Raw genomic sequence first — 27,967 nt, forward strand, 5'->3', positions numbered from 1 at the left:
AAATTCTTCCTCACCATTGTTCTAAAAGGACGCCCTCCAATTCTAAGGTTGCGCCCTCTACTCCTAGACTAACCCACCATTGGAAAACATCCTCTCCAGGCCCACTTATCCCGGTTCTTCAACTGGAAGCAAGGGCTGTTCGCTCTTATTTAAAGTTCTATGATACCATGACACCGAAAGGATAAATAATATGAGTAGGTTTTGTACAATTTCCATTTGAATTGGAGGATAACACCCAATAATATGATTACAGATCCTTATCTTCCCATTTGGAATTACTCTAGAAGATAACAATATTTTGAACAGTGTAGCATGAAGGTGAATATAAATGCTTGAAGGTTACAAAATCAGGATGAATTTCAGGTGATATCACAAGTGATTGAAGTGTTTCAGTGACTGTTTACATGGTATATTAGTATCAAAATATAAAAGAACCCTATAATACAAAGATAATGCCTTTACAAGATGGCGAATTTATAAAGGATCATAACGCACCTCGAAGTACCACACGGCCAACAAATTATTTTCAAGCTGCACTCATGCTTGCCTTGTTCTACCTATTTATTTTTTTAGTTAGTTATTGAGATACAGTGCGGAATAGCCCTTTGAGCCACACTTCCCAGCAAACCCCCAATTTAATCCTAGCCTAATCATGGGACAATTTACAATGACCAATTAACCTACCAACCAGTGCATTTTTGGACTGTGAGAGAAAACCAGAAAACCCGGAGGAAACCCACACAGTCACGGGGAGTACATACAAACTCCTTACAGACAGTGGTGAGTATTGAACCAGGTTGCTTGGTACCGTGAAGTTTTGTGCTAACCACTACACTACCGTGCCACCCTATCACTCCTGGTGATTCTCTTTCACAAATTCCATTATTTAGTGGTAACAATGGAAGTGTCTCAAGGAACTTATCGTTTTGTTCATATCCTTCATATTTGGAGTTCGTTCTTGGTGTGGATTTCAATGTCATTCGCTCTGATGCCTATGAGGAAATGTTGCTGTGGTGCTTTCATTGTGGCTGGGTCAAACTGCAGAAATTATTGACTTAATTGCATCCTACCTGTACCCTCAGTATGTGGACAGCAGTGGTTCATAGTGGCAGCCCAGCATTATCTGCAGAAGGATACATCATGCAGCCTTTTCCATGATGACCACATCCAAATGAATGCAACTCTGCGAATTATGCAAGTGGACAAACGGACCCGTGTTATAAATGTGCCAGACGGTGTGATGAAGTAATCTTTCTCTTGAACGGGTACCTATTTTTAATTATACTGAATGGCATCCATGAGTATTGGCTGCAAATGGTAAAATATTCTGCCCTTAATATCTCATGTGAGACCCAGATTATCCTGGTTTGGATGAGATACACCATGGTCAGGAATATTTCTGCAACTGCAGTTGTGAGATTGGAAAATGTTGCTTTTGGATGAATGAATGAAGAGAAACAAGATCTTTCTCTGATCGATGGAAACCACCATCTGAGTTGGACTAACAGAATATTAACATTACTGAATTAGATATCTGTGGGATATCAAAAAACCCTGAGACATGAGATCAAAACCTAAACTTAAACAGTTTTTAAAAAGATAGTGTAAGAAATCATAAAGTTTTCCAGTAAATGTTGGAAATCTGATACAGAAACATAAAGCAATGGAAATGCTTAGCATTGGCCTGTCATGTGATGAACTGAGGCTAAGGCTATGGGCCTACTCTGACTGAAGCTGAGGCCAGACATGCCACCCTGCAAAAACTCATTTCAGGGAGGTAGCATCGCCCCCCCCCGACCCCCGTTGACCTCCAAGGGTGTATGTAATACTTTGTTTAGTGATTTTTTCTAATCTGTAAACCAAGTTGGGTATATGCAGAAAATGTGACATTAAAATATGTACTTATATTATATTATATTATATTATCATGTTTATTCTATTACAACTTTAAGCAAGTCTACAGGGAGTTTGGCCTCATCACGTAGGATGTCAATACAGTAGCTCCTTAACAGCTCGCCAGCTAGTTTAAATAACGTTAGCTATGCTAATGAATGAATGACACCAGTTAAACTCACCTCAACATGTCTTTTACATTTTAACCCACCACGGGCAATAGAAAAGTCACTGTTGCAAACAGTGCAGCGAGCAACACTGTCATTATTTTTGAGGTCGACTGTAAAGACCGCCCACAGAGAAAACTGATAGGTCTACTTAGCAGGGGTCCCCAACCTTTTTTGCACCGCAGACCGGTTTAATATTGACAATATTCTTGCAGACCGGGGGCGGGGGGGATGTTAATCACGACTGGAATATAAGTGATAAGTCAATAACATCATAACATTTTAAGTAATGTTTGGATATGAAACACAGCGCATATTTTCCCCGTATGAACATATAAAATCATTGCAACACACCAATATTGCTGAATCAGTGGGAGCCCTGGGCTTGTTTCCCTGCAACAAGACGGTCCCATCGAGGGGTGATGGGAGACAGCGATACCCGAAGGGGGTTCCTTATATCCAGTCTATTCCGCAATTTAGTTTTCGTTGCATTCATTGCAGAAAACTCTGCTTCACAGAGATATGTTGGAAATGGAAGCAGCGTTTTCAGTGCTTACATGGCTATTTCAGGATACTTAGCTTTGACTTTGATCCAGAATGCCGGCAGAGATGTTATGTCAAACATACTTTTCAGCCCGCCGTCATTTGAAAGCTCCAGGAGTTGATCTTTTTCCCGTGCTGACATGGATGATTCACCGGGGACATTCACAAATGGGTCATGGATCCATTCCTTTGCACGTCTTGGGTCACTGATGACCTCGCGTGCGTTCAAATTCAACAGTGCGTGACAGAGAATGAGGAAAGGTGCAGCTGACTCGTATCGTTTCCTCACGGCCCGGTGGTTAGCAAGGAAGGCTGAAGGGACTGGTAGCAAAAATATCCAACAGAAGGCCTGAGATGAAGGGTGGTCAGATTTGGTTGAATTTCTAGAATCCAGTTCATTAAGACCGTCAGACCATATATTTGGTCCTTTGAGCCTGCTCCGCCATTTCATCATGGCTGATCCATTTTCCCTCTCAACCCCAATCTCCTGCCTTCCCATATCCCTTCATGCCCTGATCAATCAAGGATCTATCAACCTCTGCCTTAAATATACATAAAGAGTTGGCCTCTACAGCTGCCTGTAGCAAAGGATTCCACAGATTCACCACTCTGTGGCTAAAGAAATTCCAGCTCATCTCAGTTCTAAAAGGACACCCCTCTATTCTAAGGCTGTGTCCTTTGGTCTTAGACACTTCCACCATAGGAAACATCCTGTCCATATCCACTGTACCAAGGCCTTTCTCCTTTCTTTTTCAATCTTTTTATTAATTTCGAAATATAGAAACAAAACACAGTAATAATACAAATAGTAGGAGATATATTGTTACACTTAAGAAAAGTAGTTGTAGAATCAAATAGTGTAAGTTAACAAAGTTCCCAATCATGTAGAACTGACAACGGATAATACAAATCAAAAAAAAGCTGAAAAAAAATCATGAAAAAGAAAAAAAAACAAAACCAAAAAAAAACAACCCCATCCCCAAAGAAAAACAAAATTAATCAACTAAACTAAAAGACTTGGACAAAACTAACAACTTAAAAATGGAAAAGAAGAAAACCTCAGTGTCGACGACTCCATTCCCCTCCAACAGCAGTACAGAGAGATAAAACAAGTTTGGAAATGATCAAATTACATCAAATGAAAGTGCTGAATGAATGGCCTCCAAGTTTTTTCAAACTTAATGGAAGGGTCATAAACTGCACTTCTAATTTTCTCCAAATTCAAACATGCCATAGTTTGTGAAAACCAATGAAATACCTTAGGAGGGTTAATCTCTTTCCAATTCAACAAAATGGACCTTCTAGCCACTAAGGCCTTTCTCCAATAGGTTTCAAAGAGCTAGTCCCTCATTCTTCTGAATTCCAGTGAGTAGAGGCCCAGAGCCATCAAGTGCTCCTCATATAACAAGCCTTTCAATCCCAGAATCATTTTCGTGAACATCTTTTGAACCATCTCTAGTTTCAGCACATCCCTTCTTAGATAAGGGGCCCAAAACTGCTCACAATACTGTACTCCAAGTGAGGCCTCACCAGCACTTTATAAAGCCTCGACATTATATCCTTGCTTTTATATTCTAGTCCTCATGAAATGAATGCTAACATTGAACTTTAAACTCTGGAAGAAGACATAAAACTATGCTGTGCTATAATTTGATCCTTTTAAACCCATCAAAACCCACCAAAAATACCTTTCAAAGGATAACAAAGAATTAAAGATAATAGATGTGCTACTTAAAGAGGTAGATAATTTAATGAAGTGAACTATTTGTCAGGAATACAATGATTCATGTGGAGGTTGTCTTTCTAAAACCCACCGTCATTACTTAGATTATAAGACCTATGAACAGAATTAGGTCATTCGACCCAATGTGTAGGTTTTCACAAATAAAATGAAGAGAGGCATTTTATGTTTAATGAAACCTGCAACATATTTTATTGAATTCCAAACCCTACACCCAAAAGGCGGGCGGCTGCCACTGCACCCACAATGGAGTCTGAACTGTCAGTAGTAATGACTATGGGTGCGCCAGTAGGGTCACATTAGAAAGAGCTCGCTTGGTATCATCAAATCGCCCGGTCATGTCCGCTGACTGGTCAAGCACTTGATTAGGGGCATTTCCTTTAAGTACACTGTGCGGGGGGAGCATAAGTTCAGGAGCTCGCGGAATGAAGCGGTGATTAAAAATTCACAATGTGGGGCGGTGGGAAATCCATAATAGCGGCCATATTGATGGGACATATTTCGCACCTTCTGCAGAGATGTGATGGCCGAGGAAGTCAATGGTGGACAATCCAAACTGGTATTTAGTAGGGTTAATAATTGGCTTAATCACATGAAAAGTGTGTGGAAATGGGATACATGTTCGGATTTGGACACAGTTGAGACAAGTATGTCATCCAGATAAACAAAAAGAAAATCTAATTCTTTTAATACAGAGTCTGTCAGCCACTGGAAAGTCTGTGAGTGCATTTTTTATTCCGAACGGCATGCACAGAAACTCAAAGAGGCCAAGTGGGGTTATCACAGCTGTTTTGGGAATGTCCTCCAATCACACAGGCACCTGATGGTAGTCCCTAACTAGACTGACTTTGCAAAAAATTAACTTTCTGGCTAAACGTGCCAAAAAGTCTTGAATGTGTGCGATCGGGTAACAATCGGGAATGATGGCCTTGTTAAGGCATCAGTAATCTCCACGTGGGTGGCAACCATCATCGCACTTATAGAGATCCTATGGAGGGGTGAAGCCCAGGGGCTATTTGACAGCTTGCGATTTCAAGTCTTTCCATGTTGGCAAATTCAGCCTTCGCAGTTGCCAGCTTTTCTGGGTCCAGTCTATGTGCGCAGGCATGGACTGGTGAGGCCAGTTGTGGAAATGTGGTGCTTCACCCCGTGTTTTGCGACTGTAGTGCAGAATGTGGGCTTGGTGATGTTTGGGAATTCCCCCAACAGTCGAGTAAACTCCCATGCGGTGGTGCACGTGCTTGGCAGAGTCATTGCGGGGAACTTACAGGGGGAGCAGGGTAACGACCCTGAGTCCTTGATGACCACAAGCCGGCAGTTCTTAAGATTGACTAACAGTCCTTGTACAGGAAATTTGCACCGAGCAGAGGTGTAGCCAGTTTATCCAGGACGAAGTCCCATGTGTAACGTCACCCACTGAAGCAGAGCGTCACCCATTTGTGTCCCGTAAGTCTGGATCCTGCTGCCTCCAGTGAGGTTTTGTCGCTCTTTGCCTTCTCATCAAAAGGCGATGCTGGCTTGAGCACCAGTGTCACATAAGAAGCATTGCCCCGAAAGGGTGTCCGTAATGAACAGCAGACGATCCTGGTGGCTGGAATCCATGGTGCTTACAGGCTTCTGATGTCTTGATGCGCTGGCACTGTCAAAGCTGCAAGATGGTCGGCACTTCCTAGCATTCGTACCAAAGCCGAGCATGGTAAAAGCACAGGCCCAGCTTTGTCTGTTTCGCAGCCACCGGCAGCCTTATGTTGGGAGCCTTGCCGACGGGATTATTGAGTCAGGGAAGGGAGGAGGAAAGATGCATCGCTGCCTGGCTAAGCATAGACCATCAGCCATTTTAGCAAGCTCCTTATAGTTCATCACTTGTGCATTAGCAAGGGCTACACAAACTCAATCAGGCATTTGCTACACGAAGAGTTCTTTAATAATAAAACAAGGCTGGTGATTTCCCTGGAGAGACAGCGTGTGGTCCATTAGCTCCCAAGGCCTAGCATCACCGGAGACCGGGTAAGGAGAACAACTGTTTGGCGCGCTCAAATTCCGATAGTCCAATATCTGTGAGAGGTGAGTTTTCAGCGATTGCTATTTATCGTGTTCAGGTCGGTGTTGGAGTAGATACATCACTCTCGCAGCTGTGGAGTTGCTGAGCAACACCACCACGTAGTAGAATTTGGTGTTGTTGGTGGAAGTTTTTTGCAGAGTGAGCTGGGCCTCTGCTTGTACGAACCAAGCGACGGCATTTTGCTCCCAAAACTCCAACAGTTTCAAAGCGACTGCATTGGCCATCGAATTCAATAACTCCGGAATTGTCCTAGAGCATCGGGGTCACCAGTGTAAGTTTTTGTAAATAACATGAAGTGAGGCGTTTTATGGTTAATGAAACCTGTAACACATTTCATTGAACTCTGAAATCTACACACAATAGCGCATTAAACTCTTTACGTAAAAGCGTTAATACGTCAGACCAGTCTCTCGAAGTGAAACCCCAACTCAATGTCCGTGGTTGTGAATTATATACATTTTCACCAGTTATGTTACCCTATACCCACTCCACCATTCCATCATGGCTGATTTATAATCCCAATCAAACCCATTCTCCTGCCTTCTCCCCATAACCTTTGATGCCATTACTAATCAAGTACCTATCAACTTCCACTTTAAATATATCCAATGATTTGGCCTTCACGGCTGTCTGTGGAAATTAATTCCACAGATTTACCACCCTCTGGCTAAAGAAATTCCTCCTTATCTCTATTCTAAAGGGACATCCTTTTATTCTGAGGCTGTGTCCTCTGGCCTTAGACTCCTCCACGATAGGAAACATCCTCTCCACCTCTCCTGTATCTAGGCCTTTAAATATTCAATAGGTTTCAATGAGATCCCCCCCATTCTTCTAAACTTCAGTGAGTACAGGCCTAGAGCCATCAAACGCTCCTCATACATTAACCCTTTCATTCCTGGGGTCACTTATTTTTACTCTGGTCAGTGAATTGTTTCCCCTTTACACCAGAACCCACAAATTTCATCCCTTTTCCCTTCAGAGGCAAAGCAAAGCTCACCTTTGTTCCCGAGCTGCTTGATCTGAATTTGCTTTAATAAGCAAATGCTGACCAAGTGCCACCACGAGACATGGTAGCATCACGGTTAGCAGAACACTTTACAGTACAGGCGACCAGGGTTCAATTCCCACCACCGCCTGTAAGGGGTTCGTACATTCGAAATCCTCACAATGAACGAACTCCAAATATGAAGTATGTGAACAAAATGATAAACTACAACCTACCCACTAAATAGTGGAATTTGTGAAAGAGAATAACCAGGGGAGGTGGGGTGGCATGGTAGTGTAGTGGTTAGCACAATGCTTTACAGTACCAGCAAACCAGGTTCAATTCCCTCGGCTGCCTGTAAGGGGTTTGTACGTTCTCCCCATAACCACATGAGGTTCCTCCCACAGTCCAAGATGTACTGGTTGGTAGGTTAATTGGTCATTATAAATTGTCCTGTGATTAGGCTAGGATTAAATCAAGAGAATTGCTGGCCAGCATGCCTCAAAGGGCCAGAATGGCCTATTCCACACTGTATCTCAATAAATAAATAAATAAATCCCCTTCTGCCTACCCCTTCCCCACAGCTTCACAACCCACTAGCAGCTCTCTCTCTCTCACCCTTCCTGAAGTGAACTGCTTCTGCTCACTGCACAGAACCCCTCTTTATTTTAACTGTATCCACAATAAAATATGACAGGTGCAAAGGAATGGAAAGGATTTTCCTGACCTTAACCAGTCTGCCCTTTCCCATTGCAGTCATACATTGCTTCAAACAAAGCAGGAGCCACTCTGCCCCTCAGAATACATGGACCTTCAACAGAATTTCTCATTCTCATCTATCCTCAGCGACCTTTAACCTCTTGAAAATCACAAAAATATGTACTTCTGCCTTAAAATCTTTCAAGGACTCCACTTCCACTGCCCTTTAAGGAGAGTTTTCCAAGGATTCATGGCACTGTTTAAGAAATTTTTACCTCATCACCGTCTTAAATACAGCAACTGCTTATTTTTAAACATGATCACATTACAGCCACATAATCTCTCCCACTGTACTTACCTAATGCCTGAGAATTTGTTTTTTGCTTCAGAAAATATTGGGGTGCAAACCTACCCAAGGTCAGAGGCTGTGAGACAAGGAGAGGGGTATAATTACTGTACACGACAGATCAATGTTTTATGAATGTGCCTCTTCAGATTGAGATGGGTCATTGCAAAGTCATGCTGCAAATTTTCAAAAGCAGCAGACTTTATCACGAGAATATGAAGACAGCCAAGTCTTTTTCATCATAGTAATGTCAAGTGTAAATGATACAATGCATTTTGACAGGAATTGCATGATCCATTTCAATAACCACCATTTTAGATTTACAAAGAAGATGAGCCCATGAAGGGAAAAACATAAAGAGGAACAAAATCTTCCACCTTGAGTTACCTGTATCAACATCCAGCTCAGAGACAGCTCAGTGAAATGTCTATACATTGACCAACATGGACATACGCACAATTTGCATGGATTGGATAAATAAGAAATAAAAACAGAAAATAATCTTTGATTTCTGATGTCTTTTTGTTCTGATGAATAATCATTGATCTTAAATATTCTGTTTCTTTCTTCATAGATGCTGCAGAATCCAATCGTATTTTGTATTTTTATTTTAGATTTCCAGCATTGACACTTTTCTGTTTTTTGAATTATAAGTCATTAGGGATAACCATATAACCATATATCAATTACAGCATGGAAACAGGCCATCTCAGCCCTTCTAGTCCGTGCCAAACTCTTACTCTCACCTAGTCCCACTGACCTGCACTCAGCCCATAACCCTCCATTCCTTTCCTGCCCATATAGCTGTTCAATTTAACTTTAAATGACAACATCGATCCTGCCTCAACCACTTCTGCTGGAAGCTCATTCCACACAGCTACCACTCTCTGAGTTTTATCCCCCCTTGTTCAAAACCTTCCTACCTATGTTCGTGACACTTCTCACACTCTTAAACTTTTCGATGATTTTAAGTTCCCTGGCCCCCACCGCTTTATTTTCACCATGGATGTCCAGTCCCTATATACTTCCATCCCCCATCAGGAGGGTCTCAAAGCTCTACGCTTCTTTTTGGATTCCAGACCCAATCAGTTCCCCTCTACCACCACTCTGCTCCGTCTAGTGGAATTAGTCCTTACTCTTAATAATTTCTCCTTTGGCTCCTCCCACTTCCTCCAAACTAAAGGTGTAGCTATGGGCACCCGTATGGGTCCTAGCTATGCCTGCGTTTTTGTTGGCTTTGTGGAACAATCTATGTTCCGTGCCTATTCTGGTATCTGTCCCCCACTTTTCCTTCGCTACATCGACAACTGCATTGGTGCTGCTTCCTGCATGCATGCAGAGCTCATTGACTTTATTAACTTTGCCTCCAACTTTCACCCTGCCCTCAAGTTTACCTGGTCCATTTCCGACACCTCCCTCCCCTTTCTAGATCTTTCTGTCTCTGTCTCTGGAGACAGCTTATCCACTGATGTCTACTATAAGCCTACTGACTCTCACAGCTATCTGGACTATTCCTCTTCTCACCCTGTCTCTTGCAAAAACGCCATCTCCTTCTCGCAATTCCTCCATCTCCGCCGCATCTGCTCTCAGGATGAGGCTTTTCATTCTAGGACAAGGGAGATGTCTTCCTTTTTTAAAGAAAGGGGCTTCCCTTCCTCCACTATTAACTCTGCTCTTAAACGCATCTCCCCCATTTCACGTACATCTGCTCTCACTCCATCCTCCCACCACCCCACTAGGAATAGGGTTCCCCTGGTCCTCACCTACCACTCTACCAGCCTCCAGGTCCAACATACTATTCTCCGTAACTTCCGCCACCTCCAACGGGATCCTACCACTAAGCACATCTTTCCCTCCCTCTCTCTCTTTGCATTCCGCAGGGATCGCTCCCTACGCAACTCCCTTGTCCATTCGTCCCCCCATCCCTCCCCACTGATCTCCCTCCTGGCACTTATCCGTGTAAGCGGAACAAGTGCTACACATGCCCTTACACCTCCTCCCTTACCACCATTCAGGGCCCCAAACAGTCCTTCCAGGTGAGGCAACACTTCACCTGTGAGTCGGCTGGGGTGATATACTGTGTCCGGTGCTCACAATGTGGCCTTTTATATATTGGCGAGACCCGATGCAGACTGGGAGACCGCTTTGCTGAACACCTACGCTCTGTGCGCCAGAGAAAGCAGGCTCTCCCAGTAGCCACACATTTTAATTCCACATCCCATTTCCATTCTGACATGTCTATCCACGGCCTCCTCTACTGTAAAGATGAAGCCACACTCAGGTTGGAGGAACAATACCTTATATTCCGTCTGGGTAGCCTCCAACCTGATGGCATGAACATCGACTTCTCTAACTTCCGCTAATGCCCCACCTCCCCCTTGGACCCCATCTGTTATTTATTTTTATACACACATTCTTTCTCTCACTCTCCTTTTACTCCCTCTTTCCCTCTGAATATACACCTTGCCCATCCTCTGGGTCCCCCCCCCCTTGTCTTTCTTCCCGGACCTCCTGTCCCATGATCCTCTCGTATCCCTTTTGCCTATCACCTGTCCAGCTCTTGGCTCCATCCCTCCCCCTCCTGTCTTCTCCTATCATTTTGGATCTCCCCCTCCCCCTCCAACTTTCAAATCCCTTACTCACTCTTCCTTCAGTTAGTCCTGACGAAGGGTCTCGGCCTGAAACGTTGACTGCACCTCTTCCTAGAGATGCTGCCTGGCCTGCTGCGTTCACCAGCAACTTTTATGTGTGTTGCTTGAATTTCCAGCATCTGCAGAATTTCTGTTGTTTGACTCTCTGAGTAAAGAAGTTCCCCCTCATGTTACCCCTAAACTTTTGCCCTTTAACTCTGAACTCAAGAGCAGAATTAGGTCATTTGGCCCATCAAGTCTGCTCTGAAAGTCTAGAATCAGAGAATAGAATGATGTCCCTTTTGAATTATGCCAGAAGACCTTAAGCGACCCAGACTAATGACCCATCCCACCATGTTTCCATGTCCTGTAGCAGCCATCCTGCATTGTGCTGATTATAGTTACCAATTTACTAATTTAGTGCTAATTAGTACCAGACTAGATCAATTAAAGCTGAGATTTGGACAACCCCATCCACAGAATCATTAATAACAACGATAGTATTTTTGTGTGTTAGTTTTCAGTGGTTAGGGAAACATAGGATTTAATATGACAACAACCATTGGTGTTCATGAAATTGCAACCTTCTTAAAGTTTGATCTGCAGCTGTGAAATTGGTTGTAATTTAAATAACATTAACCACCAATGTCTGCGGTCTCCTGCCCGAGCAGTTCAAGGAAGGCAACATCATTTCTCAGGTAAGCACGTAACACCTTTTAGGATCAATATTGAGTTCAACAGTTTCAGATCATATACTGTACACTGCATTCTTCAGACAGCAGCTTTTGGTAGTGACCCTGCTGCTCATGTCCCCTGTGCAGATTAGTCCCCTTAGCCATCGCTTTCTTGTGCACCATCATCACTTTCGTCATCTAATTTCTCCCGCTTTCTACCATAACACCTTGTATTTTCTTTCTTCTCCCTTCCTTGCCTGTCTCTGCATTTACTTGAACCCTAACACAGACTCTTCCCAGTCCGAACTGCAGATTACTTCCAGCACACCGCGTTTTTATTTCAGATTTTCAGCATTTAGAGAAATTTCCTTTTATAACATTGGAACTATGAAGAATAGTTTATGGTCGATATTAATTTTCCTGTTCTTGAAGTTTAATCAATCCAATTTTAATTCAATGGAGAGAGAATAGATTGGCATGACATTCCTTCATGAAGGGTTATTGAGCAGATATATTGGGCCAGATCATGCTGATCCTAACTCTCGGGTTGCTGCCTCACTCGCTGAAGAAGCTGAACGAAAGCTGATGTCCTGCTCTGCGGTAGCTGTGAGATGTGGGCCACGGAAGATAAAGTACTCCTCACAGATCACCCTGACCAGAAAGAGTGGAAGAATTTGAGCATGATATGATAAAACTAACATGATATGAAATCATTTTAAAAAGTAAATTTTTTTTAAAAAAAGATAAATTTATCCAAACACATATGAAACTGGTATTATAAAAAGGAGAAAATCTGCAGATGCTGGAAATCCACAGCGACATGCACAAAATGCTGGAGGAACACAGCAGGTCAGGCAGGTGAAGCCCTCAGAATGGGGGAGCAATACCTTATATTCCGTCTGGGTACCCTCCAAACTGATGGTATGTATATCAATTTCTCCTTCCAGTAAACAAATCCCCCCCACTCTATTCCCCACTTTGACCTTTTACTTCTTCTCATCTGCCTATTATTTTCCCCAGGGTCCCATCCTCCTTCCCTTTCTCCGATGGTCCACTCTTCTCTCTTATCAGATTCTTTCTTCTCCAGTCCTTGACCTTTCCCATCCACCAGGCTTCACCTATCACCTTGCAGCTAGCCTCCGTCCCCTCCACCTTTTTATTCTGGCATCTTCCTCCATCTTTCTCAATCCTGAAGAAGGTTCTCAGCCCAAAATATTGACTGTTTCTTCTGTTCCATAGATGCTGCCTGACCTTTTGTGTGTGTTGCTTTGAAATTGGTACTAATTACCTAAAAGCCTAAAAATACATTGAAATAAAGAATATAAAGCAAAAAAAAACTCACATTAAAGATCGAGATATGTTAACCCTGTTCAAATGAGTGGGATATGTTTGCAGTGCCGGGGAATGTATCTGGCACAAGTGCATTCCTGCCTTCTAGAAGAAGACCATAAAACAAAAGAGCAGAATCTGCTGATGATCCTAAGATTTTAGTCTCTGAGACCACCATTCCCTTCAAAACTAATCGATAAACTCCAAGACCTTGGCCTCATACCTCCTTGTGCAATTGGATCCTGGACTTCCTCACCTGTAGACCCCAGTCAGTTCAGATTGGCATTGACCTCTCCTCCACAATCTCCATCAGTACAGGTGCACCACAGGGCTGTGTGCTTAGCCCTCTGCTCTACTCACTTTACACTTATGACTGAAATCAGGAGAAGAAAACCAGAGGTCCAAGGGCCAGATCTTATTGGAGCACCAGAGGTGGAGAGGGTCAGCAACTTTAAATTCCTCAGCGTTATTGTTTCAAAGGACCTGTCCTGGGCCCAGAACATAAGTGCAATTATGACGAAAGCACAGCAGTGCTTCTACTTCCTGAGCAGTTTGCAAAGATTCAGCATGACATCTCAAACTTTGACAAACTTCTATAGATGTGAGGTGGAGAGCATATTGGCTGTCTGCATCACAGCCTGGTATGGAAACACCAATACCCTTGAACAGAAAATCCTACAAAAAGTAGGGGATATGGTCCAGTCATCACGGGCTAAACACTCCCCGCCATTGAGCATATCTACACGGAGTGTTGTCACAGGAAAGTAGCATCCATCGTCAGGGATCCCCATTACTCAGGTCATGCTCTTTCCTTGTTGCTGCCATCAGGAAGAAGGTACAGGAGCCTCAGGACTCACACCACCAGGTTCAGGAACAGTTACTACTCCTCAACCATCAGGCTCTTGAACTTCACTCAACTTCACTTGCCCAGGTCATTGAAATGTTCCCACAACCAATGGACTCACTTTCAAGGAGTCTTCCTCTCATGCTCTTGATGTCTGTTCTTGCTTATTTCTTGCTTATTCTCATGTTCTTGCTTATTCATTTTTTATTATTATTATTATTATTATTATTATTTCTTTCTTTTTGCATTTGCACAGTTTGCACTCCGGTTGAATGGCCGAGTTGGGTGGCCTTTCATTGATTCTGTTGTGGTTATTAGTGTATAGATTTATTGAGTACGCCCACAAGAAAATGAGTCTCAGAGCTGTATATGGTGACAGATGGGTACTTTGATAATAAATTTACTTTGCACTTTGTTAACCGGCAACCCAACAACTGAGGGAGTACCTTCACCAAAAGGACAATGATGGTTTATGAAGATTGCTCACCACAAACTTAACTTCAGAGACAGGCATTAAATGCTGGGCTTGCAAGCAAAGCTCACATCCAGTACATTAATTCTAAAAAGTTAGGACTTTGTGAATATCTCTCATATGATTGCACCTTTCAACAAAGGTTGGTTGGAAAACAGGAGCAATTGTATGTAGCTGGATTCCTGATTAGAACACAGAAAATCTACAGCACATTTCAGGCCCTTCAGCCCCCAATGTTGTGCTGACCATGTAACCTACTCTAGAAGCTGCCTAGAATTTCCCTACCGCATAGCCCTCTATTTTCCTAAGCTCCATGTACCTATCAAAGTCTCAAAAAACCCTATTGATGTTGTGATATAATGTCTTTCCTATAGCCTGATACTTTAAACCATTTTACTTTTGAGTAAATCTGGACAGTAGTCCAGACAACGATTAATTTTTGTACCATCCTAGGAGACATGGCATAACAATTAACATAATGCTTTACCCTGCCAGCAATGGGTTCAATCACTGCTGCTGTCTGTAAGGAGTTTGTACCTTCTCCTCGTGACCATGTGGGTATCCTCCAACTTCTCTGCTTTTATGCCACATTCCAAAGATGAACAGGTTAATAGGTTAATTGGCCCAGGGAGCACGGCGACCTTCGCAGGCTACTCCCAGCACATCCTCAGACTGTGTTGGCCATTGACGCAAATGACACATTTCACTAAATGCTTTGATGTACGTGTGCCAAATGAAGCTAATCTTTGTGCTGCTTTCCAACTTCCATATTTAATAAGGTTGCATTCACCCAATATGTACTCACGACTGGTTCCGTGTTTATGGACAGGTTGCAATCAGATCTGCACAAGGAGAGCTGAATTAAAGAAAGTTGGGTGTGTAGCATCTAATCAGCAACCCACTGAGACTCTAATCCTGTCCAGTCCAAATCAGACATTTAACCCTGGTTCTGGCCATATGCAGTAAAACATTGAACCGATGGCCTGTTACAATAAATATGTTCCCTCTCGGCTTATAACTATATTGACTGAGTTGCAAAAATAAAGATCAGCTTTCTTTGTCACATGTACATTGAAACATTGAAACGTACAGTGAAATGCATTGTTGCATCAATAACCAACACGGTTCAACAATGCGCTGGAGGCAGCCTGTAAGTGTCACCACACTTCTGGCACAAACATAGCATGCCCACATCTTACTAACCCTAACTCATAAGCCTTTGGAATATGGGGAGGGAAATGTAGCACCCAGAGGAATCCCACACAGTCACAGGGAGAATGTGCAAACTCCTTATAGATAGTATTGAGAATCCCACACAGTCACAGGGAGCAAACATGAGGAAATCTGCAGATGCTGGAATTTCAAGCAACACACATAAAAATTGCTTGTGACACAGCAGGCCAGGCAGTATCTCTAGGACGAAGTACAGTCGACGTCACAGGGAGAATGTGCAAACTCTTATAGACAGCATCGAGAATCAAATCCTGATTCTGTAAAATGATTGTTCTAACCACCACACTACCCCAAGTTGCTTTCCACTTTTAACTACAGTGACAACCCACATTAAGGTCTTTCCTCTATTGGCAAAAGTGACTCCAATTTTAAATCAGGAGGACAACAAGAACTTAAAAGTCATTATGAAAGGACTAGCATGGGCAGAGGGGAAAAGGAATAGGAAATTATCTTTAAATAAATGCAGCAGACCACGCTTCACTCTAATTCCTCACTCACCAATCCGTATTAAAGGTTAGAATTTATTATCCTTGGAAAAGTGATGTTTCTTTCAACAATCTAATCCACTTTCTACCATCTCCACTCATAGCTCACTTAATCAGACACTTGGTAGCCACGTTATTAGGTGCACTTGTACACCTGCACATTAATGCAAATATCTAATCAGCCAATCATGTGGCAGCAACACAATGCATAAAAGCACGCAGACATGGTCAAGAGATTCTGGTGTTGTTCAGAGCAAACCTCAGAATGGAGAAAAAATGTCATCAAAGTGACTTTGACTGTGGAATGATTGTTGATGCCAGGCGGGGTGGTTTGGTGTCTCAGAAACTGCTTATCTCCTAGGATTTCCACACATAACAGTCTCTGGAGTTTATAGAGAACGAATCCGGAGAGTGATGGTTCTGAGAGGTCAGAGGAGAATGGCCAGACTGGTTCAAGCTGACAGGAAGGTGACAGTAACTCAAATAACCACGCATTACAACAGTGGTGTGTAGAAGAGCATCTCTGAATGCACAACACATCAAACCTTGAAGTGGATGGGCTACAGCAGCAGAAGACCTCATATATCAGTGTCTACATTTTTAGGTTAAGGAGGTACACCTAATTAAGAGCCCACTGTCTGCATAAGCTAGGGACTATAGATTAGTTTCGCTAATACGCATACTTAGGTCTGTACTTAGCCACATTATGACAGTCCATTGGCAGGCTTTGATAATTGACTTTGGTCAGATGCCTTAGCTCTGTAAGCCTTTGCAACATTATTTTGCTTTTAGTTTGGAAAAAGCAATAGAAATGACCCATGGGGTTAGCAAAATCTCCTTCAATGTTTTTCAAAAAGAAAATGGAATCTTAAAGCTGATTCTATTTCTATAATAACATGATCGCTTACCTGCCCACAACTTCAATATTAGAAATTGCGTAGAAGTACTTGTTTAAGTATTTCCTCTGTACAAATGTCCCTCCAGTGGCAGGTTTAATCAACCTAATGCGAAGGTCTGTTAATGTGAAAAAGTCTCGTAGACCCTTGTTAATGTCCATTCTCTTGTACAGAGCGTCCATATTCTGGAGGGAGGAGCCCGCAAAAATGGCAAAGCGTTCTCTGACCTCAAAGTGCAAGTTCTTCTCATTCTCAAAGCCCAACCACTTGGAGTAGTCTTCAGTGCAGATGATCTGGAGAGCTGTCACAGGTGAAAGATCGCGGACATTTTTGGCCTCCATTCTGAAAGCCTCCATGCAGTCCTCTGCATAGTACTGATAAGGCTGCCATGTCCTTCCATGATTTAGGGACTTCTCCAGAATCATAGTGGTGGGCCGGCCTGCCTCAAAGGTAATGACAATATTCTCGGTGAGTTGGATGCTCTTGTTCCAAGACAGGGTGATGTTGGCGAGGAGAGGTTCAGGGTACTTTTTCCAGGTGACACTTTGCCAGTAAGTTACAGGTCCATTATCCTCCTGATCAAACATTAGTTTGGGGGGATGAGCCAGGTCTGGGTTTGAAGCATCACATTCACTAAAGCACATATAGGGATTGCCCTGAAACAAGAACATTAAAATGTTGCATTAGATCTGGTTAATTTATTGAGCAGTTAATTTATTTAGCAATTGATTCAATAAGACAATAGTACAAAGTTTAAAGTTCAAAGTAAATATATTATCAAAGTACGTACTGTATATGTCACCGTATGCTGCCTTGAGATTAATTTTCTTGCAGCCATTCACAATATAACAAAGAAATACAATAGAGTCAATGAAAAACTACACACAAAGACTGAAAAGCACCCAATTTACTAAAGAAGACAAACTCTGCAAATTAAAAAAATTATTAAATCAAGATGGCGCTAAACGGAGACTCCTTTGTTTGCATCTTCGAAAACAGCTTTGTTTCTATCTTTGATATCGCTTTTTTTTTCCTTTTCAAGGTTCTTTTAAAGACCCTGACCTGGAGTTACACTCTGACTTCGGTTCTTTGTTGGAATGGGACCCGCTCTCACGACTGGCCGCTTTTTGATATCCCAAGCATGTGGCCTGGAAGACCAGTGTGCCTTTGGGATTCCGGGATTTTGTGGCTCTGGCGACGGGCTGATTCTAGGCTGGTTCCCCCGACTGAAGTGTCGCGGGAGAACACGGAACATCGGGAGCAGTGGGCTAGCTGCCGGGGGTTGTGTGTCCAGGGAGTCGAGCCTTTCTGGGGCCGACTCTCTGGGCGCAGAGCTCGGAAAAAGTGACGCAACAGACTTTTAACATCATAAATCATTGAGTTGTTTGTTATGTCTCCCCTCTCGCTGTGAAATGGGGACACCTCTTTTTTTCCCTTATTAGAGAGACGGAGAGCCTGTGGTAAGTCAAATTACCAGGTGAATGAGTAGTTTTGGGGGTACCACAAGTCTGTGTCTTTATTGATGCTATGCTGCACGCTTGAGTGCTTGGTGGTGGGTGACGATGCCTTTTTGCTGCTGAGGGTGGGGGGGGGTCGTTGCCTTGCTGCTACTTATGAGTGGGAAGGGGGAGCTGAGGGGGGGGTGCTTAGGGGTTCTAAAGTTTTAACTGTCATTCATTCTTTGGGGTGCTGCTTGTTTTTCATGGATATATATTGTATACATTCCTCTGATGTTAAATATACCTATTGAGATGCTTTGACAGATAGATAAATAAATACTGATAACAAGAGTTCTGAGAAGTAAGTCCATAGATTGTGGAATCAGTTCAGAGTTGAGGTGAGTTGAAAAGCATGCTTACAAAGCCACCATCGATACCATTGTAAATAGGAAAGAAATTTGCTAACGCAAGAAACAGACAATTCTCTTTTCTTAGTCCCCAAAACTTTGGCAATAGGAAATCAGATTATCACTATGACAACATGACTTTCTCTAGGCAACAGTATTCATTTTAGGCCAAAATTCTTATGGTGACACAATTGTCCTTGGTCTGAAGCAGAGTAAACAACAATGGATGGTACTTCACCCCTTTCCCATATCCAATCACCCTGCAAGTGTTACAGCGCATCGGGCACTAACAAAACATGCCCACAAGTCACTAACCCTAATTGTTGGTCTTCGGACTCAGAGGAAAACCACACAGTCGTGGGGAGAACATAAGACACCAGTGGGAATCAAACCCTGATTTTACAGTTGACGCTGTAAGATTCATGGAACAAACTATGCTGATTTAGATGCCCGTATAACCACGTACGTCATTATCACTAAATCAAAATCATTTAGTCCCTACCCAATAGTGCCTTGGGAGTCTATTCACCACCAAGTGATGGATCTCATGAAAAGAAGGAATGGCTAAAACATCCATCTTATCCCTGAATAAATACATTTAAAATATCTGCTGTTGCTATTTACTTGCTACAAAGAACTTGCATTTATTCAGCTGTTCTCCTGTCGTTAGGATGCATCAAAGTCTCTTATTCCTTCAGAGCGAATATGTGCATCATAAGAAATGTATGCATATATACATATGATTTTATTTATTTAGAGACACAGCACAGTAACAAGCCCTTCCAGCTCAACAAGCCCGCACCACCTAATTACACGCAATGTGACCAATTAGCCTTCTAACCCGTACACCTTTGGAACGCGGCAGGAAACCAGAGCATCCCACATGATCATGGACAAAACACATAATCTCCTAACAGATGGTGGCGGAATTGAACCTGGGTCACTGCTACTAACCGCTATGCTGCCATGCCACCCTGGAATATATCTCATCTGTTATTTATATATATTATATACGGTATACACAAACAGCAGGTGAGATATATCACCATTCATGTAAGGCTGTGGAATGTCTATATAAGCTACTACATTGTCTTTAATTAATATTTCATCTAAAATATATCACTTTTTGATACAACAGCGTCCTCTCCATGATCCGCTGAAGTATCAGCCTGAGTTATGTATTCAAATTCTAAACCAGAGGTGAAATACAATCAACTACTGCAGGTGATACTGACAGATTGATGCGGTCATGTTGGTGATATTGAGCACAGAGGTTATACTGTATGCACCTACCATTTTTGTCTCTGCATCAATTTTTTTTGGCTGAGGGGAACATCTGCATATTTGGATGTAATGAGAAGATACCACGTGTTACTTAAGGAGTGGAGTGACAGAGAACCAACTGTATTCGTTCAAAGCTAAAAGCGATTCTAAACTAGAGTTTGAATCAAAACATAAAAATGAATAAGCTGTTGAATAGACCATAAGACAAAGGAGCAGAAGTAGGCCATTCGGCCCATCGAGTCTGCTCCGCCATTTTATCATGAGCTGATCCATTCTCCCATTTAGTCCCACTCCCCTGCCTTCTCACCATAACCTTTGATGCCCTGGCTACTCAGATACCTATCAATCTCTGCCTTAAATAATAAAATCCAAATTAAATCAATACTTAAAAATTGGCATTTGTTTTTAAAAAACTCCTTTTTACTGATAACCAAACACAGTAAGAGTAATATGTTCAAAAATAGAGTCTCTTTGACATTGTTAGTGAGAGTAATTGCTTGGTATGAATACAAAACATAAAATTCCCATTTTAACCACTGTCATTATTACAGCTTGGCAGTGAGCCGTCTTGCCACTTTCCACCCAAATAGCACAAGCTAAGAAACCCAATAGTATATAAAGCTACTCTAGCTACTAAGTTTGAATGCAAAAACAATTTTTCTTCCTGAACATGATTTTGTGATAACCAGGCCCTGGTGTGAATGGACTGGGTCTGGAGGGACGTTAGTCACTTTGAGTGGTGTGAGTGGAGAAATGGTTGGAGACAGAATCCCATCAACAACTACTTAATTCATGCACTTAGATTCACCACAGAGCTTTTACATCACATCGCAGACTAATAGAACACATAAACATATCTAGCTACAGCTACTGTGGTAGCGCAGAACAAGAACCCATCAGATAGGAGCTACAGGTCCCACAACACCAGGTTCAGGAACAGTTATTACCCCTAAACCATCAGGCTCCTGAATCAATGTGGACAAATTCACTCACCTCTACACTGAACTGATCACCGAACACAACCTATGGACACACTTTCAAGGACCCTAAAACTCATGTCCTCAGTATTATTTGTTTATTACTATTATTGTACTGTATTTGCACATTTTCTCTTCTCTTACACATTGGTTTCTTGTTGGTCTTTGTTCAAAGGTTCAAAGTAAAGTTATAATCAAAGTACATATCTGTCACACAACCCTAAGATTCATCTCCTTGCGGGCATACTCAGCAAATCTATAGAATAGTAACTATAACAGGATCAATGAAAGATTAACCAGGGTGCAGAAGATAACCAACTGTGGAAATGCAAATATAAATGAATAGCAATAAATAACGAGAACATGAGATAAAGAGTCCTTAAAATGAGATCTTTGGTTGTGGGAACATTTCAATGAACAGGCAAGTGAGTCAAGTGTGAGTAGTTTTTCATTGATCCTATTGTATTTCTTTGTTCTACTGTGAATGTCTGCAAGAAAATGAATTTCAAGGTTCTACATGGTGACATCTACATGCTTTGTTAATAAATTTACTTTTAACTTTTGAAACTGTGCTCATAACATTAAACTGTTTTGCAAGAGCTGTGGTTGATAAAGAGTCATAAAAGGCAGCGTGTTGTGTCCTTGAGCAAGGCACTTAACCACACATTGCTCTATGTCTGTGTGAGGAGTGGCGCGCCACACAGTCCTTCGTTCCGCGCCTTGTAAGGCATGAAAGTGCCCCACACTGGCCTCTTAGGCTTGAGTCAACGATCCCTCCTCCCATAAAAGAAACTTGCATTTACATTTATGAATGCACTCATAGTGACATAAATCCTTTAAGCCTCAATATACGCACAGTACCTCCAGTACCTAATAAAGTGGCAACTGAGTGTATGCTCGTGGTCTTTTGCTGCTGTAGCCCATCTGCTTCAAGGTTTGATGCATTGTGTACTCAGAGATGCTGCTCTGCACACAGCTGTTGTAATGTGCGTGTTTATCGGCTTCCTGTCAGCTTGAACCAGTCTGGCCATTCTCCTCTGACCTCTCTCATTAACAAGGCGTTTTCACCCACAGAACTGCCGCTCACTGGGTGTTCTTTTTTTTTTATTTTTCACACCATTCTCTTTAATTCTGTTGTGTGTGAAAATCCCAGTTGATCCGCAGTTTCTGAGACACTCAAGCCACCCCGTCTTGCATCATTCCATCATCAAAGTCACTTCAATTACATTTCTTCCCCATTCTAATCTTTGTTCTGCACAACAACTGAGCCTCTTGACCACGGCTGTGCGCTTTTATGCATTGAGTTGCGGCCACATGATTGGCTGATTAGATATTTGCATCATTGAGCAGTGGACAAGTGTACCTAATAAAGTGGCCACTGAGTGTTTGTTACATCCATGATGGATAGAGAATTATTTTTGAAGTCTTAAAGCATATTTTGTTTCAAATTGGATTGTTGTGGGTTGCTGTTTTCCTTTATCCCCTCCCCATGCAGATCTGTCATTATTTACTTGTGTGCTGTTTTCACAGATTAATTGAATGGCACTGTGGTATATTAAAAGGTTATGGTTGTCAAAAATCTCTGCATAATAATGAGAGTTACATTTGTCAGGAATATTAGAATGGTAGAAGATGCTGTTTGCAGGGGTTATGTTTAAAATAGAGAACAAAGCTGATGTTTTTCTGAAGTCGTCAAACTAATGATGGTTTCAAACTGCTTTTTTCTCCTACACCCTCTACTTTATTCCCATTACCTTTTTAGAATTCATGATTTACAAGTCAGTTTCTCTCAACATAAGCACTTTCTATTGGGAAATTTAGATCTTAACTTATCGATGTGCTGATGCAAAAATGGATATTTTAACTGGATGCTAACTAAAATGAACCTGTATTTTTTAATGAACTTCAAAGAAGATGGAAATTCTCTGGGGAAACTGGCACTGCAGCCATTAGCATAACTTACTCTTTCAGATCTGACAACTTTGAAGTTTTGAAATGGTATATCGGATGCATTTTAACACCATTTTATTCTCATTAAAAATTTCCCAAATCTATAAGCATTTGGGAGGATGCAAGGTGCTGAAGCAAGCAGACTAATTTGAAGAACACATGAAAAAGAGACTTGTACGCAGGGATACAGTTTTATAAAACTTTACATTTAACTTTCTATGGGATGAAATGTCAATAGCTTGCAGATTCTTTTCATTCATGCTGATGGGAGATTTTCAATGATAGATCAATAAGCACGGTCTCACGATCAAATGAGTGCATAATGGTTTTTAGAAGGAGTGGGAACAATCACAGTGTGAATGGTGCTAACGGAGCTGTGAACCAAACAGGCCCAAATTAATTTCCTCTGTATATATGGCGACACTTGCAGGCTGCCCCCTGCACAGACTGAGGTTGTGTTGGTTGTTAACACAAACAATGCATATTCCAATGTGCACGTGATCAATAATTGAACTTGAACCTGAATCTGAGAGAAAATTAGTTCCAAGGTGAATGGACAGGGGATGAAGATAAAACGAAACTGTAGAAGAAAATGAGAAGTGATAGAGAAGGTGGATAATATGTTTGCCTTGATTAGTCAGGAGTTGGAAGCTCATTTTGCAGCTGTATAAAACTTTGTTTAGGCCACACTTGTGTTCAGTTCTGTTTTCCTCATGGGTGAGGAGGCTTTGTGGTGAAGGTAGTGGAGGTTCACCTGGATGCTGCCTGGATTAGAGAGTATTAACTATAAGGAGAGGTTGGGCAGACTTGGGAGATTTCCTCTGGAGTGTTGGAGGCTGAGGTAAGACCTGATAGAAGTTTATAAAATTATGGGAGATGTAAAGAGGGCAGGTAGACAGAATCTCTTTCCCAGAGTAGACATGCCAAACACTAGAAGGCATAGCTCTGAGGTGAGAGGGGTAAGTTTAAAGGGAAAGGGAAGGACGAGTCTTTTTTATATACAGAGTTGTAGATGCCTGGAACATGTGGCCAGCGGTGGTAGTGGAAGCAGACAGAGTACTGGTGTTCATTTATTTATTTACTGAGATACAGCATGTAATAGGCCCTTCCAGCTCTTTGAGCCGCATCACTCACAATTCCCTAATTTAACCCTAGCCTAATCATGGAACAATTTACAATGACCAATTAACCTACCAACTGGCACGTCTTTAGACTGTAGGAAGAAACCGGAGCACCTAGGGGAAACTCCAGCAGTCACAGGGAGAACGTACCAACTGCTTACAGACAACGGTGGGAATTGATCCCAGGTTGCCTGTACTGTAAAGGGTTGTGCTAACCACTAGGCTACCACGTTTAAGAGGCAATGAGACAGACAGGTGAACATGAAGGAGTGGAGAGAGATAGATCCTGTACAGGCAAATCTGATTAGCTTTATTTGGCATCATGATCAGTACAGACATTGTGGGCAGAAGGGCCTGGTCCTGTGACTGTACTGCTCTGTGAGGCAGCAAGTGAAGAGACCATTTAAATAGACACATGGGCAGATCACAGCTGGGTATGGAAAGCCAAAGATTTGTGATGGAGGTATTAAAAAAAAACAGGCGAGAAAGCTAGGTCGATCCATAGCCTCCTGTTTTGCCAAGACGAGGCTACTCTCAGGGTGGAGGAGCAACACCTTGTATTCCGTTTGGGTAGCTTCCAACCTGATGGCATGAACATCGATTTCTCCTTCTGTTAAACAAATCCCCCCTCCTTCCTCTATTTCCCACTCAGACAACTTACTTATTCTCATCTGCCTATTACTCTCCCCTGGTGCCTCTCCTTCCTTTTCTCCTATTGCCCCATCTTCTCTCCTATCAGGTTCTTTCTCCTCCAGTCTTTGACCTTTCCCACCCATCAGTCTTCACTTGTCACCTTCCAACTGGCCTCTTTCCCCACTCCACATCTTTTTATTCTGGCACCTCCCCCTTCCATTTCAGTCCTGAAGAAAAGAGCCTCGCCCAGAAACGTGAACCATTTATTCTTTTCCATAGATGCTGCCTGACCTGCTGAGTTCCTCCAGCATTTTATGTGTGTTCCTTAAATTAGAAAGAGAATAGTTTCCCTACAGAAACAAACCTCAGTGGAAACAAACATTAGAGTAATGAGCTGAAGACAAAATGTAAACATAGTTATACAATATTAACTTTCTAGAAAAGATAACGATTTGCAAATAGCTTGTTCTGACATTTGAAAGGTCCTCCAATTGAAATCATTCTGGGGAATTATTGTGAATTGATTAGGAGAGAGAATGCTTAGAACTTCATCCCATGGATTTTGCTCATCTGCTCCTTATGTCCTCTTTTAACGATCTGGATTTGCATTGGAGATGGAATTAAATATTTATGATGAAAATTAGTTCGATTACTATTAACAAATTATGAGACCTTCTCAGTAAGTAATGAATTAGCCAGTAATGGAGCAATTGGGCTTTCATCCGTTCTAAAACTGCTGTGTGGGGCAATATTAAAAATCATTCTGTCTGTCCTTATCCAGGAGTAAATATTGATGAAAGTGAATTAATGAAACGATTGATGTTGGAGGCTGCAAACTGTGTTAAAGGCATGAAAGTGTAACGCAAACAGATTAACTTCGATGCATAGTGAGTAAGCATCGGGGTGCAACTTAGAAAGGGCACAAGTTTTCGTCTCCCAGGTAAAAGTTTTGCGACAGTTTGTATCGGAGTGGCTCGAACACCCACTTTAATACAGGTCCTTTTGCCCGACGTTATTAAAGCAATTTCTTCTCTTAGGTTTTAATTAATTGGACAGCACGCACCTCCGTGCTTAATTACTGTATTGAAATCAACTATTTAAAGAGGTATGTTTTCTACTTTACGCTACCCCGAATATGTACATGTTCAAACATAAGTGTTTTATATATGTTATTTTATATAAGATAAAAGTACCAATAAGTTTGTAAATTGGGAATAGTAAACTGGTCGTACGTGATTTCCCCAGGGCCCTCTGACTGTTTATCTCAGTTCGTCCTCGCTTTGTGCCTCCTTCAAGTAAACTCCGAACTTTGATTAAATATTAATTTTCTCAGAAAGACATCTTTCCAAGGAGAAAGTTACTAATTCAGGCGCTGCTCAACGACTCTCAAGTTTCATTGATTTTTCTCTTTGGAAAGGTCATTTGAAAGCAAGGACGCACACATCAGGGAACTGTAAAAGTGTCCCTCTTTGAAGATAATGTGATTCCGCAACGTGAAATGCCTTTTTTCCCCCTTATATTAGGAGAGGGACTCGCGTTTACAAAACTGATCAGCAAAACGTCAATTTATATCTGGGACGTTGATGTGGGGGGGGGGAGGAGGAGGAGGGGGATGATGTTCATAATGTGCGAACTTGAATGTCAGAGACCATTTGTCGCTCTCATCTAAAGCCACAGATACTTCCGAGAAACTGTCAGAGTGTCACTGTGGAGGAATCGGGGAGGAACGGAGTCTGGAACCCCACCCCCCCGCCCCAAACTACGCCAGTGCCCGCTTTCTATCAGGGGTTAGATAAAGGCGTTTTAATTCATCGGGATTAAAACCGGGCCAAGAGCTTCCACTAAACTGTAGTAAATTTTTCTTGTGAATAACATGGCTGTCACGGTTTAACTTCGTAAATGGGTAGTAATGCAATCTGTTGCCGAAAGACGTGCCTAACCAGTGAAGTATCTCCTTCTTTGGAGGTACGGGAGGCTGCAGATACTGGAATCCGCGGCGTTGCACAGGCGCCGGAGGAACTCAGCGGGACCGCCGCCACCTGCAAAGTGCACGATTTCATTGAATGTGTATGTGCAAGGAATAGTTTGTTAACGTCACTTTGTGTTTAATTAATTTCTGCCACTTTAAAGATTAAAAAAACATTATTATTATTCTTGATTATTTAAGTGTAAAGCCAAAAATAGCTGACTCAGCCGGGGAAAATGTGCCGTGAAGGAATAAATACGGGGGCCGGCCGGAGCTGAAAAGCTGGGAAGACTGCGCATTAACTCCTGCCCTATGTATCCTTAGACCTAAGAAGATCTCCAAGCAGTAGGACTAGTTTTGTAGACATTATAGCCAGGAACGGAACAACACAGGCAACCTAGCACGTGTTGCCATCAAAGTGCATTCCACTTTCCGCTTCTACGTTTACTCTATGTGGTGGGGGAAAAGCTCCACTGTCTCAGCACCCTTTGAGTTAGAATGTTCCCTCAAAATGGATCTTTAGATGTGCAACCCCTAGAATGAGCACATGGAAGTTTGGCCAGGTGGATTCAGAATTGGCTTGCCTGCAGAAGGCAGAGGGTGGTGGTGGAGGGAGTACATTCAGATTGGAGGATTGTGGCTAGTGGTGTCCCACAAGGAGCTGTTCTGGGACCTCTACTTTTCGTGATTTTTATTAACGACCTGGATATGGGGGTAGAAGGGTGGGTTGGCAAGTTTGCAGATGACACAAAGGTTGGTGGTGTTGTAGATAGTGCAGAGGATTGTCAAAGATTGCAGAGAGACTTTGATAGGATGCAGAAGTGGGCTGAGACGTGGCAGATGGAGTTCAACCCGGAGAAGTGTGAGGTGGTACATTTTGGAAGGACAAACTCCAAGGCAGAGTACAAAGTAAATGGTAAGATACTTGGTAGTGTGGAGGAGCAGAGGGATCTCGGGGTACATGTCCACAGATCCCTGAAAGTTGCCTCACAGGTGGATAGGGTAGTTAAGAAAGCTTATGGGGTGTTAGCTTTCATAAGTCGAGGGATAGAGTTTAAGAGTCGTGATGTAATGATGCAGCTCTGTAAAACTCTGGTTAGGCCACACTTGGAGTACTGTGTCCAGTTCTGGTCACCTCACTATAGGAAAGATGTGGAAGCATTGGAAAGGGTACAGAGGAGATTTACCAGG

General features: G+C 42.3%; 1 protein-coding gene across 4 annotated transcripts in view; it reads right to left on the reverse strand.

Moving 5' to 3' along the window:
* LOC134359616 (netrin-G2-like) overlaps nt 1-27,967 on the reverse strand; it is a 139,693-nt gene that overhangs the window by 102,373 nt on the left and 9,353 nt on the right. For all 4 annotated transcript variants that reach the window (XM_063073110.1, XM_063073113.1, XM_063073111.1 and 1 more), the window contains exon 3: nt 17,012-17,655. In XM_063073110.1, coding sequence (XP_062929180.1) covers nt 17,012-17,655 — 644 coding nt within the window. The remainder of the gene's footprint in view (nt 1-17,011; nt 17,656-27,967) is intronic.

This window comes from Mobula hypostoma, chromosome 21, assembly GCF_963921235.1.
Source record: "Mobula hypostoma chromosome 21, sMobHyp1.1, whole genome shotgun sequence".
In the NCBI taxonomy this organism is placed as follows: domain Eukaryota; kingdom Metazoa; phylum Chordata; class Chondrichthyes; order Myliobatiformes; family Myliobatidae; genus Mobula; species Mobula hypostoma.